General features: G+C 46.2%; 1 protein-coding gene across 1 annotated transcript; it reads left to right on the forward strand.

Annotated features, from left to right (window-relative positions):
- Positions 1 to 75: 75 nt before the first annotated feature.
- Positions 76 to 11,770, forward strand: RpL23 (ribosomal protein L23). Its single transcript, XM_077626911.1, has 5 exons — positions 76 to 156; positions 508 to 591; positions 921 to 1,049; positions 5,898 to 6,011; positions 11,642 to 11,770. Exons 1-5 carry the CDS (start codon positions 144 to 146, stop codon positions 11,722 to 11,724), a joined length of 423 nt encoding a protein of 140 aa, XP_077483037.1. The 5' UTR covers positions 76 to 143; the 3' UTR covers positions 11,725 to 11,770.
- Positions 11,771 to 17,732: the final 5,962 nt, after the last annotated feature.

A 17,732-nucleotide genomic window follows, 5' to 3' on the forward strand; every position in this document is an offset into this window, starting at 1 on the left:
AAGCAAAAAAATATTTTATGCTTAATATGTGAAATTTAACAAAATTTTAAATTGACAATTCCAACCGACAGTGCTGTATCGACTTTTCGGTTGTCTGCTGTAAACTTGCGCATGCGCGGTGCGGCCTTTTCCAGCAGGCCGAAATGTCTAAGCGAGGTATGTGCTGCTTGGGGGGTTCATAATCTGAATTAATCGATGCTCTCATAGTACTTGTCGCTATTAAACTTTTTAAGGTTATTCAATAGTGCTTCATGGTGACACTTGAAATCTTAATTTGTGCACTCACCGCCCATTTCATATATGATTGTTCATCGGCGCGCGTGTGGATTTGCCCAGTTGCACTGTTGGCGCGGCTTGCTATCTGAATGAAGCAGCAATTTTCGCTTAATTAAAAGCCTGTCTTACTGCTGGCTCCGTTGCCGTAGTTAACAGTTATTTTGTGGGCTGACTACTGGTGATCGTAGTGTGTTAACACCCTCTTTAAACGCTGTCTCGCATCGTTTCCAGGACGTGGTGGAGCCGCGGGAGCGAAATTCCGCATTTCGCTCGGTCTTCCTGTTGGGGCGGTCATTAACTGCGCCGACAACACAGGTACTGTTTGATTTCTCATTGCTGTAATGGAGTGCGATGCACAGTAATCGATGTTACTTGAAGAAAGTCATGGCCACTGAATACTCCGCAACTGCGGCCGTGTGTGGCAGCGCCTAGTGATGTGTGGAGATTGTGGCAGGTGTGTTTGTAAAATGTGCAACGGCCTGTTGCGCGAGTGATGTTATTCGTCATGTTGCTGAAAGTTGAACGTTGCTAGCATCAGTCCGTCGTTCGAGATGAACTGCTTTGAGACTGCTTCGTTACCCAGACCGCAGCGCGTCACCTGCGAATTCGTTGCGATTCACATCCTAATTTCTGTGGCCATGCAGGAGCCAAGAACCTCTACGTTATAGCTGTCAATGGAATCAAGGGTCGGCTGAACAGACTCCCAGCTGCTGGCGCTGGCGACATGATCGTGGCCACTGTCAAGAAGGGAAAGCCAGAGCTGAGGAAGAAAGGTACGTGCTTCCTTCCAAATAGATGCACAACTACGTGACATTACTTTTTTTGCTGTGCTCTGTGAATGGTCTGAGGATGGCAACCACGAGGCTGATGCCAGTGCCATACACGCACAGGAAGTGGCACTAAATGCTTAAGTGTGTTAATGCCACTATTTTCGGAGTTGTTGCTACACATCTAGATTTAGTCTCTTTATACGATGGTCACAATAACTACTGCAAGGCAGTGAAGAATTTTGCCTCACCTGAATATAAATAGTCATAATGAGCACTGTATCTGGGGAATGTTGTTCAAAGTAGTGTAAAAATTATTTTTCGGAAAACGATGCTGTTCTTGCTTGACAAGTAGCAAAGGTTATCATATACCCTCGTGTACGCACTTAAGCACAGAGCATTGAAAATGTTGTCATAAACCCGCGAGTGAGCAATCAAGCACAGAGTATCTGTCGGAAGTGTCGGCCAAAGTGGCATCCTTCTGATCGAAAATGCAGTAGAGTTGCCTGCTATGACGGAAAGTAATGAACAAACCATTTGCAACACTATAGGAAGTTGTTACTAAAACACTTGCATGCTTTCCTGCGTGTGGAATGGGGATGAGGGTATGCATTGCTTGGGCAAATGAGTTGTGGAAAACTCAATAGGTCGCAAATTGCAGCAAGGCTAATGCCATCAAATCTGAATGTGTGGCATTATGCGAATGGCTTTAAACCTTCAGGCAGTAAGCACTTAATGACCATTCAGTTTGTCCATGTTGCATGGGCATAACTTGCTGTTGGACACCACAGGGCCCAGAGCATTTGCATTGCAAGCAGAAACTCTGCCTTCACTTTGATTTGACTTCCTTTAATGAGCCAAGAAAGGAAAACATACCTTGTTATCAAAAACTTAAGGTAGGTTTCTCATGAACATATTTTTTACATACACAACGCACGAGTTCTAAAGGGCATTTGTTGCTGCTGTGTGTCGAAAAAATTTATTGATGCATGTACATGTGTGTGCAGATGTCCACACACTTGTCCAGAGTGGTCAAGCAGCATGCTCAGTTGTATGTCGACGCAAATAGGGGACTTTCACTCAAGCTGCATTGACCATTATTTTGGTGTATACGGAGTACAGCAAAAGGTCATCCACAGGTCTTATTGGTTTATTGCCGCCTGCTTTAGACTGCTGTTTAAGCTACGCTCTGTACATCGCATTGGTACTGGTCACACCACATGCAAGCCTCCTGTTGTTGACCCTGGGGTTCTAGAATGCATGCTTGTATGTGCAGAGTATGCTGAATCTGTCTCATTTTGGCCACCTGCTGCATTGGTTAGTGTGGTTTGCTGCTCAACCCGAGGTTTCGGGGGTTCAATTTCCAGCTGAAACAGCTACAGTTCAGTAGATGCAAAAATGCCTGTGCCTGGGATTTTGATGCACACAGAAAAACTCCACGTGATCAGAATTCAGTCGGAACTTGGAAGCAGTGGACCTTGCAATGTAGCTTCGGGTAAAAGTAGATTTTTGCACAAACCTTGTATACTTTCTATTGTTATTCTGAGGCTGAGAAACCCTACTAATGTGAGGAGGCGGGTAAAGAGTGAGAAAAGGCACACATAGCAGTGGACATAATAGGCAAAGGCGGGAGCACATCCCTGCGCACATGGTGAAAAATTAAATAGTGATGCCAGCAGCTGGTAGAGCATTTGAGAGCATTGCACATGCAAGGGGTCGACCGCGGGCTTGTACCGAAGCAGTGCTGCGGGGAAGGCCAAAAGACAAGCATTTCAGATATTTTGGCACCTTAAAAACCAGCCAGTGACTGCACATGCTTGTGGGCACACTGCAGTTGTAATTATCCATGCAACAACTGCTGCTTTTTTGTTAAAACTGTGTGTGATAACCATGAATTCTGAATTGCAGCATAGTTTTGAAAACAGGGTTGTTAATCTGGCCTGAGCAATAGTGCCGTGACAGTGGTTTATTATCAGATGGCTTAAGCCCCATCAAAAAACATGGCGGACGCTCGCAAGTCACGATAGTGACATGTTATTGCACTGCCTGAAGTCAGTAGCTGATTGCAGGCAATGCAGTGACGTGTTGTGACTATAAATGACATTTTTTATTGTCTTTATGTGGAAGGGAACCTGTGGAAGCCTTTATTTTACAGTAAAACCTCGTTAACCCGGATCTCACGGGACTGAAAATGTCCGAGTTAACCGAATTCCGGATTATCGAATGTATCATGAAAACGAGAAAAAAATGTACGCTGCATGAACATACCTTTCTTGCTTGAAAAACTGCGTTATTTTCGTTTGCTTCGTCGCCGGGATCTGTGCTAGGACGATCTTTTTCATTTTCAACCTAATCCACGTGATGGTGCACACACTCACTGTCGCGGGATTCCTCTAGAACGGCGAGAGCCTCGGCGGCCTCCTGCACAGTGCGACGTCATGGCGGCTGATCTCGATTGTTATCATGAGAACACTCATTTTCCTCCACGTCGAGCACTTGCGATATGATATCGTCAGTCAGCTGGCCAGCAACAGCAACACCATCATCAATAGCAATGTAGTCTGTAGGCCGGACATCAGCTGGCAGGAGAAATTCCTGTCATCCGTCGCTTCATCGCCCATCCTTTCAGCGTCCTCGGGAGGCGCATCTACATCACAGTCGTCAGGGCGGACAAACCCGCTGTGCCTGAAGGAGTTCGCAATGACCTCCGCCGACATGTCGCTCCAGACATGTGCTAAGATATGGACCGTGCTGAGGAGATTGGTTTATGTCGTATTCTCGCTCTGCCTTCTTGCATGCAGAGCAGCATCCTTTCCATCACATGCCGTCTGTACTTGGTCTTCATGTGCTGGGTAATGCCCTGGTCCAGCGGCTTTAGAGCAGCCGTCGTGTTTGGTGGCAGGAATGCAAGCTCGATGCATTCCAGCCCTATCGCATTGGTATGTGCGCTGCAGTTATTCACAACAAACAAAACCTTGCGGTTTTTGGCGGAGAAGCGGCGGGTGAGCGGCTGCAGCCAAGTTTGAAAAATATCCGTGGTCATCCATGCCTTTCTGTTTGCTCTGTATTCTACAGGCAGATGGCAAATGTTCTTAAAGCACCTAGGATGGTTTGCTTTGCCTATTACAAGAAGTGGTAGGCGCTCCGTGCCCAACATATTTGTGGCGAGGAGCACAGTTACCCTTTCTTTGCTCGTCTTGTCTCCAACGCACGGGTCACCCTTGAATGTGATCTTTTTGTTTGGCAAGGCCTTGAAAAAAAGTGCCGTTTCATCGGCGTTGAAGACGCTAGCAGGTTCGTAACGAGCCAGGTATCGGGGAAGCTCGGTGGACTTCCAATCAGTGATGCAACGTTCGTCGACCGCTGCCTTCTCACCACACACGTTCCTGAAGACCAATCCATGTCTTTCTTTGAAGCGTGTGAACCATCCTTCAGACGCACTGAAAGAGTCGATGTTCATTTTCGCTTTGTATCTCTCAGCCTGCTGACAGATCAGTGGCCCGCTCAAAGGAAGTTGCCCGCTGCGCATATCTGCGATCCATCATAACAATGCATTTTCTGATGCCAGGTGCGCTGCCGTACTGAGCCTTTTTTTTTTCTTCCGGTGAACTTGCCGCTGTCAAATGCTTTGAGAATTTTTTGTTTGTTCTTCACGTAGTCACTCAGTGTGCTCGTCTTGATCCCATACTTTTTGAACGTCTTCACCGACCTCCTTTAATATCTTCACCTTCGTTTCTAAATTATTGGCCAGCTGCTGTTGCCGCTTCGCTGGGGTGGCAGCCGCCATCACAGCAAATTGTGACAGCATGCACCAGTCCGCCCGCAATACGGCTTGTCACACTTGCAACGCAAAGAAAGCAGCTGCAGCGTCTGCGTAGATGTGGCGGCAGTGACAGCACGAACTAGAAGTCAAATGCAACGGGCACGAGTCCGCACACAAGACGGCTTTTCACACACTCGCTGCACAAAACGCAGCTGCAGCATCGGCGTAGCATGGGTGGCATGGGCAGCATGTGCGTAGACCCGGTGACAAAGTAAGCCCAGCAAGCCGTCCCATCGTCCTTTGCAGCTTTTAGTGGCTGCTGGATGCTCTACCAGTGCGCTGGGTGGTGGCTAGCGCCACCTGGCCACTGATCGCTCTCTCACTATCATCGTCGCATCTCTTGCGTCCTGTGGCCGCTTCTCATCTTGTTTCAGTTTGCGCGGCTCTCCTCGGCTATGCCAGCTTCGTCGTCGGTTACGGGTGTTTGTTGAGCGTCCGGGGCCGCCGAGTATGGACATTGCGATAGCTCTCGCCGGAGTTGTCCGAGTTAACCGATACGCGGCTAAATGCTGCCGAGTTAACAGGCGTTTAACACCATTGAACTACACACATTTTTGCCGGGAACACGGTGCATGTCCGTGTTAACCAAATTTCAGTTATCGAGATCTGGGTAAACGAGGTTTTACTGTATTATGGTCATGCTCTATTTTTTCTTTCCCCATCAGTGTGGAGGTACACTGGTGGTAGCTCTTATTTACAACCCTGTTGTCAAAGTTGGTGCAAAAAAATGTTGCTGCACCTCAGTGTCTGTATTTGGTCTCGCAGTAGAAATTTCTTGGTGCATGGTTGTTGCCTTTGTAATTTGCTCATTGCTGTAGGTGACCACCACAATATTTTGGTTATCCTCACACAATTTGTTAAGGTTTATCTTAAATTTTGATGTTTAAGATCTTAAGTAACAAATCTACGAGGGGCGCCGCAGTGGAGGGCTCTGAATTTAGTTTATCTGGGGCTTGTAAAGGTGCAAATTTTAGTGTGCTCTGCTGCAGTTGTTTTACACTGCTGGCTGGTTGTCCTTTTTTGCATTTCAGTCATGCCAGCTGTTGTCATTCGGCAACGGAAACCGTACCGGAGGAAGGATGGTGTGTTCATCTACTTTGAAGACAATGCTGGCGTCATTGTTAACAACAAGGGAGAGATGAAGGGTGAGTGTACTGTATAAAACATCCTGCTGGAAGTTTAGTACATATTAATTACTCCCTCCAGTGTTTTCAGCAGTGGGAGCTGGCATAAATTGTAGTTGATCAGTTCTGCATGGCAGTGTCGGCAGCTATGAAAGTATAAACTGCAGTTGACTTCAAGGAAGAGATGCAGTCGGGATGAATGTATCACCTGACAGGGTGGTTTACAAGTTCGTCGACATAACACTTTCTGCTGTTCATTTCTCTTGCAGTAACGTACTGTTGCTCTAGCACATACAAAGCACGTACACAAGCATTTTGAGGGAATATGTAAACGGTGGCATGTAAACTGGTATCAGAAGAATAAGTGATGCACTGTTCACTGTTCAACAAATGAACCCTTATTGTATTGTCTTTTATACTGTTCATATACAGCTTGACTTGCACAAAGAAAGGGTGAACCATGCATGTAGAAACCCCTGTGTGAGTACAGGCAACTATTAGTTTGTCTTAACTGCTAGTGTGGGTGGAGGGGGGTGGGGGGGGGGGGGGGTGTGGAGCTTCCAGCCGCGGCCGTGGTACCGTAAAAACCGGACTATAGGTCGGACCGGAATATAGGTCAACCCCCCAACTAACCACTACTAAAAATGGAAACAAATTTTTCAATGGAAAAAGTACTGAAAGACACCGTTACCCTTCCCTTGAAACAAATGCGGCTCGACAGGTTGCACAATGGTGACAGTATTTATTTTCATTTAAATGCCGCTCGTGTGTACACCTGGCAAACTTTTTAACAGCATCGCGCGCCCATCGACCCGCGTGTTTGTTTCTGGCACACACAAGTACGACGCCGTAGAGCAAAGCCCTTCCTCTTCATGAATCGCCGCACCCAGGATGGTGAGCCCTTGAATTGCGCCCTCGTGAATCTAGAGGCATGCGCGATCTCTACCGCTTTCATGCGGATGCAATCGGCAGTCACAGGCAGCAATCTTGCGCGTGGCGCAACCTTTCCTTCCATACTGAGACTGGGGAGCGCTACAATCAAGACAAGGGGTCAACACCACAATAAGAACACCATAAGACACGACCGCAAACTTTCAACTGAGTTTATTTTCAACATGGCGCATATTTATACGCATCTAATCATGGGACACACAAACATAAAAGCTTTAGAACCAGCCAAGATATCCAAGCAATCACCTAAACCATGTGAGATATAAACTATCCTCGCAAGTCATGAATTTCACAAATGACTGGCTAAAAACAATTCTTATTTTTTTGTTAAAACCACAGTCGGGTCGCTAAGGAATCCGGCACTGCCTTTTCTGAAGCCATGCAAAATGCTTCCCACAATTCTCTTGTGATCGTGTCCTTTGATTTAAGAAGAACCGTTCTATCCAGTAGAGGTTCGCACTTGTGCACAGTGCAAGTTCTATCCTTCCAATTCTGGATACGCTGCGGTCCGCCCACGAAATGTGTTCTTCTGGTTGCTGCAAGTTGTAATACGCAGCTTCTGCCTCCGCCAGCACTGAATGCTCTTTTCGGGTACTCCAAATTCGCGCTGTGCCGCCAGGTTGCCGTGAGCTTCCGCGTACTCAATCGCGTTTTTTTTTTTTTTTAAGTAGACTTAACTGCCGTCGGCTTCCGCTCATTTTGAAACAAATTGTGAAAAACCAGCCTTTAACCAAAATAGCTTTGCAACAACGGAAAGCATAATGGTGGTGCGACAACGTCGCCACGCCGCACTGCTGCTGATGGTGATGGCGGCCGTTGACTTCAGCCGCCCATTGTTGCAAGACTTCCGTAGTTTTTCCGCCAATGACCGGTATATAAGACGGGGGCCGACCTTTCGCCATGGTTTTTTGAAAAAAAGTTCGACCTAGATTCCGGTTTTTACGGTAGCTGCGTGATGTCGGAAGGTGTTAGCATAGCGAACCAATGATAGCCCTCCGGTGCTGATGTAACGAGTGCTGCATGACACTGTTCACGCGGATTTGGGCAAAAGCCCGGCACCATTGGTCGCCACGAGGTGCAGAAGCGCAAATCTCTAAAAATATATTTTAAGTGATTGGCTCGCTTTTGAGGTCTTGTACGTAGCATGAACACTCGGAGGCCTATACTTTACTTAATGCGAGCTTATTATAGTCAACCTCACCCTCTTCACGAACCCTTTAATTAAGTTAAATTTAGCGGCCACTTTTCTGGTAGTCCAAGGTAAACCCTGGATATCCAGTAAGCATCCTCCATGTTGCGAATTTCTTGATTTGTGAAGTATCTCAATTCTTGAGCGCCACCCCCCGCTGAAGCGCATGTAACAAAGATGTTGCAGCGGTTGACCTTAATATAAAGAACTCGCTACACCAACTATCTGGTATCTAGTGGCGAGTTACCTGAAATTTGGCCAAACCGTACAAAAGTTTCACAATGGTAAAACATGAACTGACATGATAGGAACATCTATGATCACAATGAGCGACCAAAATCGGAACTGGCTAAAAAGACATGGGACGAAGCAGTGCGTGCTCATCGCCGTCTCGGGGTTGCTCGCACGATTCCGGCACCGATAGCTCTCGTTCAGGAGCGGGAATGGCGATGAGCGCCGGTGACACGGCCTAAAGTACCTAGCAGACCAAGATTTGCAGCGTGTGGGAGGAAGCAGATGTCTTCGCGGCCGGCCTAGAAGCTGCGGCGCAATTGCACGCTCTCCTTTAGTCAGGCCGTGGTGCACTTCCCTGCCTCTGCCTCTCTCCCCACACCACTCGTGCAGGCTGCTGCCGCAGTCACGTTATCAGCATGATCGTGAAACATTTCTGTGCGTTTTATGACTGAGTAAAGGGGGTTTACTGTAAACGTTTTCAAGGTGATTTATATTTTGGTTTCCATTATGCATCATCTTTTAAAATGTTCACATGAAAACTGTATGTAATGAAAAATCTCACTTTTTTGGTATGTCCAGGCTTAACTGTAAAGCAGCAGGGAACCAACAAGTACTGTGCTGCTATACCGAATGCTTGTTTCAATCTCTTGTCATTAACTGTGAACTGGAAGACTGACAACTCGGCATATATAAGTACTCGCTAGAGGTAGAATTTGTGAATGACAGGGAAGGCTGCCAGCTTGGTATGACTGTTTCTTTGCAGGCCATTGGGCTTTGTAACAGCAACATTTGTTTTTGCTTCCCATATGGTTTTTCGAGATGAATATTTAGTACAGTCGAACCCCGCAATAACGAAACCGCCGGGGAAGGAAATATTTTTTGTTCTCGCGAGAATTTCGCTGTCGCGAAAATGGACAAAAAAGCACACGCATTACTTTCCAGAACCAAAATTTAATGAAAAAAAGCTTATTTTGCTCTGCTTCACATTCTTGTGCACGAGCTTCACGACTCTGGCTTCGCAGCTTGATATGCTATGCATAGCCTCGTCGTGGTCGCCGTGAAAAGTCCGGATAACATCAAAAGCATCAAGCACATCACGTGAGCTTACTTGCCTTCCTTGTGCTTGGTTTTCGCCATCCTCATTGTCACTCTCATTTCCTTTGCGCACACTGTCGATAATAGCATCGTCGCTGAATTCGTCGTGCATGATCAAGTCGGCGTCCGCACACAAAAAGTCATCCAGTTCAGCAGCGTCTGGCACCATTGCGTTGACACTGCAAAGCGCGTCCCATGCTTCGGTTAGTGGCTGCAGATTGTCACCGCTTGCAGGAACACTCGCTTCCGGTTTTGCCAAGGCATGCTGACCAGCCGCGAAACCGGCGTGCCTGAAGCAGTTCTGGACAAGGGTGGCCGAAGTAACAATCCACGCCCTGGCAGGCATCTCCAGCGCCATGAAAAGATCAATTTCAGTCGCACGTTTCATTATCAATTTCAGTCGCTCGTTTCATTTCGCAACATCCGCCGGATGAGTCTTCCCCGGTACACAGACTTGACACTCTTAATAACCCCTTCTTTCTTCTTTCTGCCTTTTTCAGCTTCGGCGACGATTGCAGACTTTTCCTGCAGCGTCAAAAACTTGCGCTTTTTAACAGGAGGCGGCATACCGTAAAAACTGGAATATGGGTCAACTTTTTTTCAAAAAACCATGGCGAAAAGTAGACCCTCGTCTCATATACCTGTCATTGGCGGAAAAACTATGGAAATGTTGCAACAATTGGCGGCTGAAGTCAACAACCTCCATCAGCAGCAGCGTGGCGTGGCGACGTGGCACCTCCATTTTGTGTTTGTGTTTGCAAAGCTATTTTGGTTAAAGGCTGCTTTTTCGCATTTTGTTTCAAAATGAGCGGAACCCGACGGCAATTCACCGTAGCCTTCAAGAAAAATGCGACTGGGTACGCGGGAGCTCACGGCAACCTGGCGGCACAGCGCAAATCCGGAGTATCTGAAAAGAGCATTCGGTACTGGCGGAGGCAGAAGCTGCGTATTACAACTTGCAGCAGCCAGAAGAAAACATCATTCCGTGGGCGGACCGCAGCATATCCAGAATTGAAAGGAAAGGTTGTGGAGTTCGTCCAGGAGCTGCGTGCAAGATCGCTGCCTGTGACTGCACAATGCATCCGCGTGAAAGTGGTAGAGATCACGGCACGGAGCGGTGGAGTATCTGAAAAGAGTATTTGGTACTGGCGGAGGCAGAAGTTGCGTATTACAACTTACAGCAACCAGAAGAAAACATAATTCCGTGGGCGGACCACAGCGTATCCAGAATTGGAAGGAAAGGTTGCGGAGTTCGTCCGGGAGCTGCATGCAAGATTGCTGCCTGCGACTGCCTAATGCATCCACGTGAAAGCGGTAGAGATCACGGCATGGAGCTGCGAAAGAAGCGAGAGTAAGCGCATGTGTACACGTGCGTACCTAGTTTGTTTTTGCTGCTCCATGCCGTGATAAGGTGCTGACAAACACGCCGGTCGATGGGCGTACGACACTTAAAAAATTGGCCGTGTGTACATATGAGCAGCATTTAAATGAAAATATTGTCACCATTGCGCAACCTGTTAAGTCGCATTTGTTTCAAGCAAGGGTGACTTTCGGTACTTTTTACATAGAAAAAGATTTTTTCCATTCTTAGAATGGTTTAGTTGGGGGGGTCGACCTATGTTCCGGTCCGAACTATAGTCCGGTTTTTACAGGTGAATTCGGCCTGCACGAGGCGTGGTAGCGTAAAGAAAAAGAATGGTTCGTTGTTCTGCCTAGATGCTTCGCCGGTTGGCTGGCGGTGTCACGTGAAACGTCACGTGCGTAGTTGCCAACAGATGGGCTAGCAAAAAGCCACTTTCAGTGAACAAAAAAAAAATCTCGTTGCTATTATTATTACCGAATCGACAGAAAGTAAACAGCAATAGCCGCGCCGGTGCTTGTTGGCAGAAATGAACGGCCCCGACTTTTCGGATGAGTGTGCTGCTGCAGTTTTGCCACTTCTTTGTTCCCAACTGGTTGATGTGCCGAAAAAATGTTGCACATGACTACCTCGAACTTTCGTTAATGCGGGACTGCTTTTTAAAAATTCTTCGCTGTTGAGAGGGGGCAAATGCATTGAAATTTGTGGAAGTTTTCCGGCGGCGCCAGAACTTTGCGTTGCCACGAGAGTTTTTTTCTTGAGGGGTTCAGCTGTATAGGTGTTCGACGGACGACTTCATTCTTTTTTTTTCTCCTCCCATAGGGTCGGCTATTACTGGACCAGTGGCAAAGGAATGTGCAGACTTGTGGCCCAGGATTGCCTCCAATGCCAGCAGCATTGCCTAATATGTGATGGTCAGCTAAAATAATAAAAAAAACTCCCTCACAGGAATTGCACTGTTATTTTCAACCTTTCTTGCAGATTCACTGTGCACACAAATGAACTCTGAAAGTTTGTGTATTGTACCATTTCAAAACAGAAGTCACTGGTCAGATACCACCTATTAGTTTTCAAGGTAAAAATTTTTACAAGAGGCATTGTAGTTAAACCTGTTGAATGCAGTGAAGCAGCGAGTTTAGTTTGGGTCAACATGCTGATAAAGCATTTTAAGGTATCATTGTCCATTTGTACAAGACCGATCCCCCAAGCTTCCGTGCTCTGAGGCACAGGGCAACATTGAGACAGATGCGAAGTCAAGCTACACTGCAGTGTTATATAGTAGACTGGTAACGTTTGTCTAGGCACCCATTGGGCCACGCTTTAAAATATTGCTGTTTATGAAGTGAGATTAATCCTTTAATGCTCAGTGTCTCGAATTTATAATAGCATACCATTTGTGTGCCATGCTCTTATTACTACATGAGGGGTTGCATGCAAAGTTTGATAACGTGTTCTGAGTAGGCAGCAGTTTCTGGTCGTACTGTTTATCGTCAATATGTGCGAAGAAAAAGGCGTGAATCTGCGACTTCTAGCCAGCACCCATGGTTCCTTGTCCCTCCTTTTCTGACAGCTGCTAGAAATATGGAGTCATTAGCTGGATAAGTGATTTATTGGCTCTAGGCCTTCAATTTTATTGTCTACACATCTGTGTCCAGCTGCACTAAATGTACCAAATGCTATTTGTTGTTAATCAGGATTTCTCGATTTCAATGGCACTAACAAAACTTGAATATGGGTACATAGCTAGCATAATGTGGAGGTAGCGATTTTTTTTATTCCTTCATTGTTTGGACAGTAGTTAAAGCGCATTACATTGCACGAAAGAACTGGACAAGGCCTCACAAAATTTCCTTACATGAGAAATTAAGTGCTTTTAGTTTATGGTGATTGTTAAGACATTTGTTAGTTTAAAGTCTGTTTCCATTCATGGTTGCTGATTCATCTCTGCTGAGGGCTACCACAGTCTGCTACACCTTAATTAAGAATGCAGTGGCTTTTCTTCGTCAAAGGACTTGCTTCTATCCTATGGCGTCGGCCGATTCTCGTGACCCTGCTAGTGGGACAAAGCCAAAGCAGGCAGTGGTAGATGAAGGGGGATAATCACTTCCCTCTACACTCGGGAGAGACACCTCTCTCCATTGTGGTGCCGCTCCCTGCATTGTCACACTAGCAGGCTCATTAGAATCGGCGGACGCCATTGGCTGTAAGGGGGTCCTTTAATGGGGAAAAGCCGCAGTGTTCTTAAGTTGTATCCGAATATAGTACTGGCATTCTCTGCAGTGGTGTGGCAAAATGGATCGATCTATAAAAATGCTGTGGTATTGAAGAAGCAGAGTTATCAAAACGCCCTAGGAGAATAATGCCTGGCTTCAAGTTTACAGTGAGCCTAAACAAAAATGTTTTCTACACAAATGCGCACCAGAAACAGCTTTTGATGTTTACTTGATTGTGCATAGCTGTGCAAGTGACATTTATGCAGGTTCTTTTTGTGTGATTCTACATGTCAAAGTGTGCATGAAACACAAAATGCTAACGAATCCTTTAATGGGCCCATACGGCAGCGAGTCCCCAAGGAGGTGAATAGTTGAACCCGGATATGTCAAATTCAAGGGGGGTCGCGAGTAGTTCGTTATGTCGGTAATTTCATGTATAAAAATGGCGATGAAAAAAAATTTGTGGGGCTTAGAAGCAAGGACACATTACAGCCACATGTGATAAATTCTTGCAACGACATGCTGCCCATTCGCATGCTGGCAGCACGCCATTCGCTATTTGTTTCTACGTCTAACCTGCTTTGCATAGAGTGCAGCGGAAGATGGTTTGGAACTAGCTACTGCCTAGTGTAAGATGTTTAATCCTGTTTCTGGTAAACTATAAGTGCAGTAATTCTATTAAAACTAGGGTACGGTTGGTTCCAACAATGATTTCGTCAGTGAAGCATGCCAGACCAGAGCCGCCGCAAGGGCTTGGTTAGGTTGGCTTCACCGCATGACAGCGATGTGGCATGGAAAATGAGTACAAGAGACCGCAAATCACCCTCAAATACTCCTCGCGTTCGCCTTGTTTTGCAGTTTCATAGCGCCAGCACTGCCAGCAACTCCCTAAGGCTGCGCAGTCGATCCGTCTCCCCTTGTGAAAAATGTTTGAAGAGCACCATTAGAAGAGGTGGCTCTCAAGGGGCGCGGCACAGTTCGATGTATTGAATGTTCCGCTGAACGCAAGTTAAATGTACGCAAACAATAGTGCTTGGGGTTTTCAAGGGGATGGGATATATACAAGAATTCGATATATCGAGGCTCCATTGTATGTAAGCTTGCCTATAATATTGTTTGCTTTGCATGATGCTGTAGCTAACTCTGGCCAAAATAGCAGCAGCCTGGATATCCTGAGGCAACTTCCACTGCCAGAGACTACCAGTGCGCACATATGGCTCACACAAGTGAGAAAGAAAAGACTGGCAGATAAACGTATACTAAAAGGCCAAAAGGAGACTTCACTGCACCTTAAGAAGAGATGTGGCTTTCAGTGTTTCTTTTTGTTTATGTATTTGTGAATTTTTTAGCATATAAGAAATAACTATGTACTTTTAAAAATTTCACTGCCTTAATAAATTTGATTTCAAATATATATTTTTACCTCTGAATCTTAAGAAAAAGTTGCAGAGTAGGAAAATGTGACAGAAGGCTGCTTCAGCTAACATTCACTGCATTCCTAGTGACATCCTACAGGTCAAAACATTAGAAATTTTTTGCAAAACAATTTTTTCGCAGTACTTCCTGGTCGATTTCAGCAGTGATAAAAAAATGAGGCAGACCAACGGATACCACAGTTTTCAAAATATCAGTTTTTTGGGCTATATTTGGGGATATCAAAGCCCCAAACCCCCTTAAAGGGACACTGATGACTTTCGATGCGCATATTATTCTAGTGCAATCGATCTGTGGAGGTGGTCTTTGCGGGCGTTCGAGCCAAATATGAAAGCTCAAATAATTTTTTAAAAATTTCTGCTCGCCCATACTGCCCACTGACGTCATTGGGTGGTGGTGTCGCCCTAATCGGTTGCAAACTATTGCAAGCAGCGATTTTTAAAAATTATTCCTAAATTATAGAGTCCACACAGAGCTTTCAAAATTTGACTTGAATACCCGCAAAGACCACCCCTACAGATCTGTTGCACTACAGATATGCACATGAAACCATTTCAGGGTCCGTTTAAGCAGTATTCACACAGGCGATAGAATCTCTCTCTCTACTTCGTCTCGCAAGTTGTTTGCAGTGCTTTGAAAAGTAGAGCGCTCTTGTCCAATGAGGAAGACAACGAATAGTCCCTCAAATATTTGAGCAGTGTTGCGACTATTTTTCAAGCAATTATTGCAGTAATTGAAAAGGTAGTTCAAGCTTGTGTTTCGAAAGTACAGCAAGTGTTTCAATTCATTGGTTAAAATAGCAGCGAAAGTTAACACGAACACAGCACTGCAAAGGCCTGCTGCGAAGTGGTGCGCCACTATTTGAATGTTTGCGATTGTAACATGCCGACCGCAGAGTCTCCTGCGTGGAGCAGCTGGACACTGGTGCTCTTTCCTCCTCAGAGATGGAGCCACAAGTCGCAGGGTAAGGGGCGCAGAGGGACATGTTTTACAGTGCACGCCATTCACATACCGCAGCCTTCACAGCGCTGAAAACTACGTCACACCTTCGAGGGGCCACGTGGCGACATGACTCCCGGATTTGCTCCGGCGGCCGCCGCTGACAGTGGAGGCGACCGTTTGTTCAGTCCTTGTCTCGCTGGGAGATGTGGTGGCACTTTGCTATAACTTTGCCTTCGGTGTCATGCGTAGGGTGTAGCCCGCTGCTGTCATCGTGCGTTTGTTTCCTGTTTGAGTTTCTTTTCATTTTGCGCATCTGTTGGTCCCCCCCCCCCCCCCCCCTTTTTTGGCACACGCTGCCCTCGGACCGCAGATCTGGCCCCTTCTTGCTTTCCGACCTTTCCCGCTTTGCTAAGTTTTACCTCCACAGCCCGTGCGAATTGTGAATCCGGGAGCAGCGGCGGAATTTGGCCGGCTGGTGACGTCGCGCACCTCTTATACACATCAGTCAGCGCCACCCTCCCCCGTCTGAATACTGTTATGTTCCTAGTTCTTTTTAATGAATTTCTTTGTTTCTCTCAAATCAGGATTTTGCTCAACTTTGTGCTCCGCAAGCTTTTTTAAAAATGAATATTGCGATATCAACTTTTGTGCAGTTTTCTCATTAAGAAATGCAATGAATCGGGACAAAATCTATGCGCAGGGTTTGACAGTTTGACATTGCAACTCATTGTCAAGACAGATGAGATCGACATATTTTGTAGCGTAAGCTACACTGGCCGAGGTTGACCAGCTTCACGTGCATCCTGGAGAGCCATCCTGCGCATGTGCGAGGAGCAGTGACGTCACAAAGGTGAATAAAAAAAAGCCCTGTGTCGAAGCTGGGAATCGAAGCAGGGCCTTTTGAGGCGGATAGGCTACCACTCCGCCACGACGGCTCGATGTTTAACCGTGAATAAAGGCGCAAAATAAATAAGCGCAAGGTATCCGACATAAGGAAGTTTAATATGGAGAGAATCGAGCATGCTCTAAAGAACGGAGGTGGCCTAAAAGCGGTGAAGAGAAAACTTAGCAATGGGAAAAGACAGATGTATGCGTTAAGAGACAAGGAGGGCAATGTCATTAGCAATATGGATAAGATAGTTAAAGTAGCCAAATGGGGTGGAGCGCATATGGCAGGTTCTCTCAGGTCATGAGTGGCAGTTTACCAATTTCCCTCAAGAGAAAAGTGTACAACAGCTGTATCCTACCGGTACTCACCTACGGGGCAGAAACGTGGAGGCTAACGAAAAGGGTTCAGGTTAAGTTAAGGACAGCACAGTGAGCCATGGAAAGGAAAATGTTAGGTGTAACGTTAGGAGACCAGAAGCGGGCCAAGTAGGTGAGGGAACAAACCCGTGTTAATGACATCCTAGTCGAAATCAAGAAGAAATGGGTTTGGGCAGGGCATGTACTGCGAAGGCAAGATAACCACTGGTCCTTAAAGGTAACGGAGTAGATTCCAAGAGAAGGCAAGCGTAGCCGGGGACGGCAGAAGGTTAGGTGGGCGGATGAGATTAGGAAATTTGCAGGCATAGGGTGGGCGCAGCTGGCAAAGGACAAGGTTAATTGGAGAGACATGGGAGAGGCCTTTGCCCTGCAGTGGGTATAGTCAGGCTGATGATGATGAGTGAATGCGCGCCTTTCATATATTAACTCTTCCAAACCAGATGTTGCCGCGCTTACGCTACATATATCCTGGCCTAGCAGGGCTAGGCCATCAATTTTTTTACTATTATTTCAATCATTACATTTTTAGTATCCATCCCATTAAATATACACATACAGCTAGGCAGAAACAAAAGGTTCTCAGTTTAGCATTTCAGTGGCTACTTATTACTGTTGGCACCACTAGCAATTTTAATGTACTTTTGACCATACCTAAAAAAGAAAAATTCACCCCTATTTACGTTTAAAGCTAGTGTGTTAAAAAAAAAAAAAAAACTTCCTCTATAAACTTATCCTAGGTGCAAAAAAGTTTTTGTGCACCCTTGCATCTCAACGGTGCCCTAAAGCACCTCTCTGTCAACAAATCAAAGGGATTACAAGGATCACCACTTTGCTTTCTCAACTATGCTCCTGGTAGTGACGTCTCATCTCTATCCATTTGCCATAACCTACCCTTGCTACCGTCCAGAGGCACTTGCTCATGCTGCATTGCATACTGCATGTTCCCCAGGTGGTCAAAATTATCCTCCGCTATAGCACCTTTCTTCTCTCAGTCCCTCCTTTATCCCTTCCCTTAGCAGTTCAGATGTGGTTCAGGTGCCTGTTCAGGTATACTCGCC

Source organism: Amblyomma americanum, chromosome 6, assembly GCF_052857255.1.
Source record: "Amblyomma americanum isolate KBUSLIRL-KWMA chromosome 6, ASM5285725v1, whole genome shotgun sequence".
NCBI lineage: Eukaryota > Metazoa > Arthropoda > Arachnida > Ixodida > Ixodidae > Amblyomma > Amblyomma americanum.

What these genes read in the sequence shown, in the direction of transcription:
- RpL23 (XM_077626911.1), top strand. An exon ending in TAACTGCGCCGACAACACAG is followed by an intron (nt 592 to 920) that starts GTACTGTTTGAT and finishes GTGGCCATGCAG; the next exon opens with GAGCCAAGAACCTCTACGTT. An exon ending in CAACAAGGGAGAGATGAAGG is followed by an intron (nt 6,012 to 11,641) that starts GTGAGTGTACTG and finishes CTCCTCCCATAG; the next exon opens with GGTCGGCTATTACTGGACCA.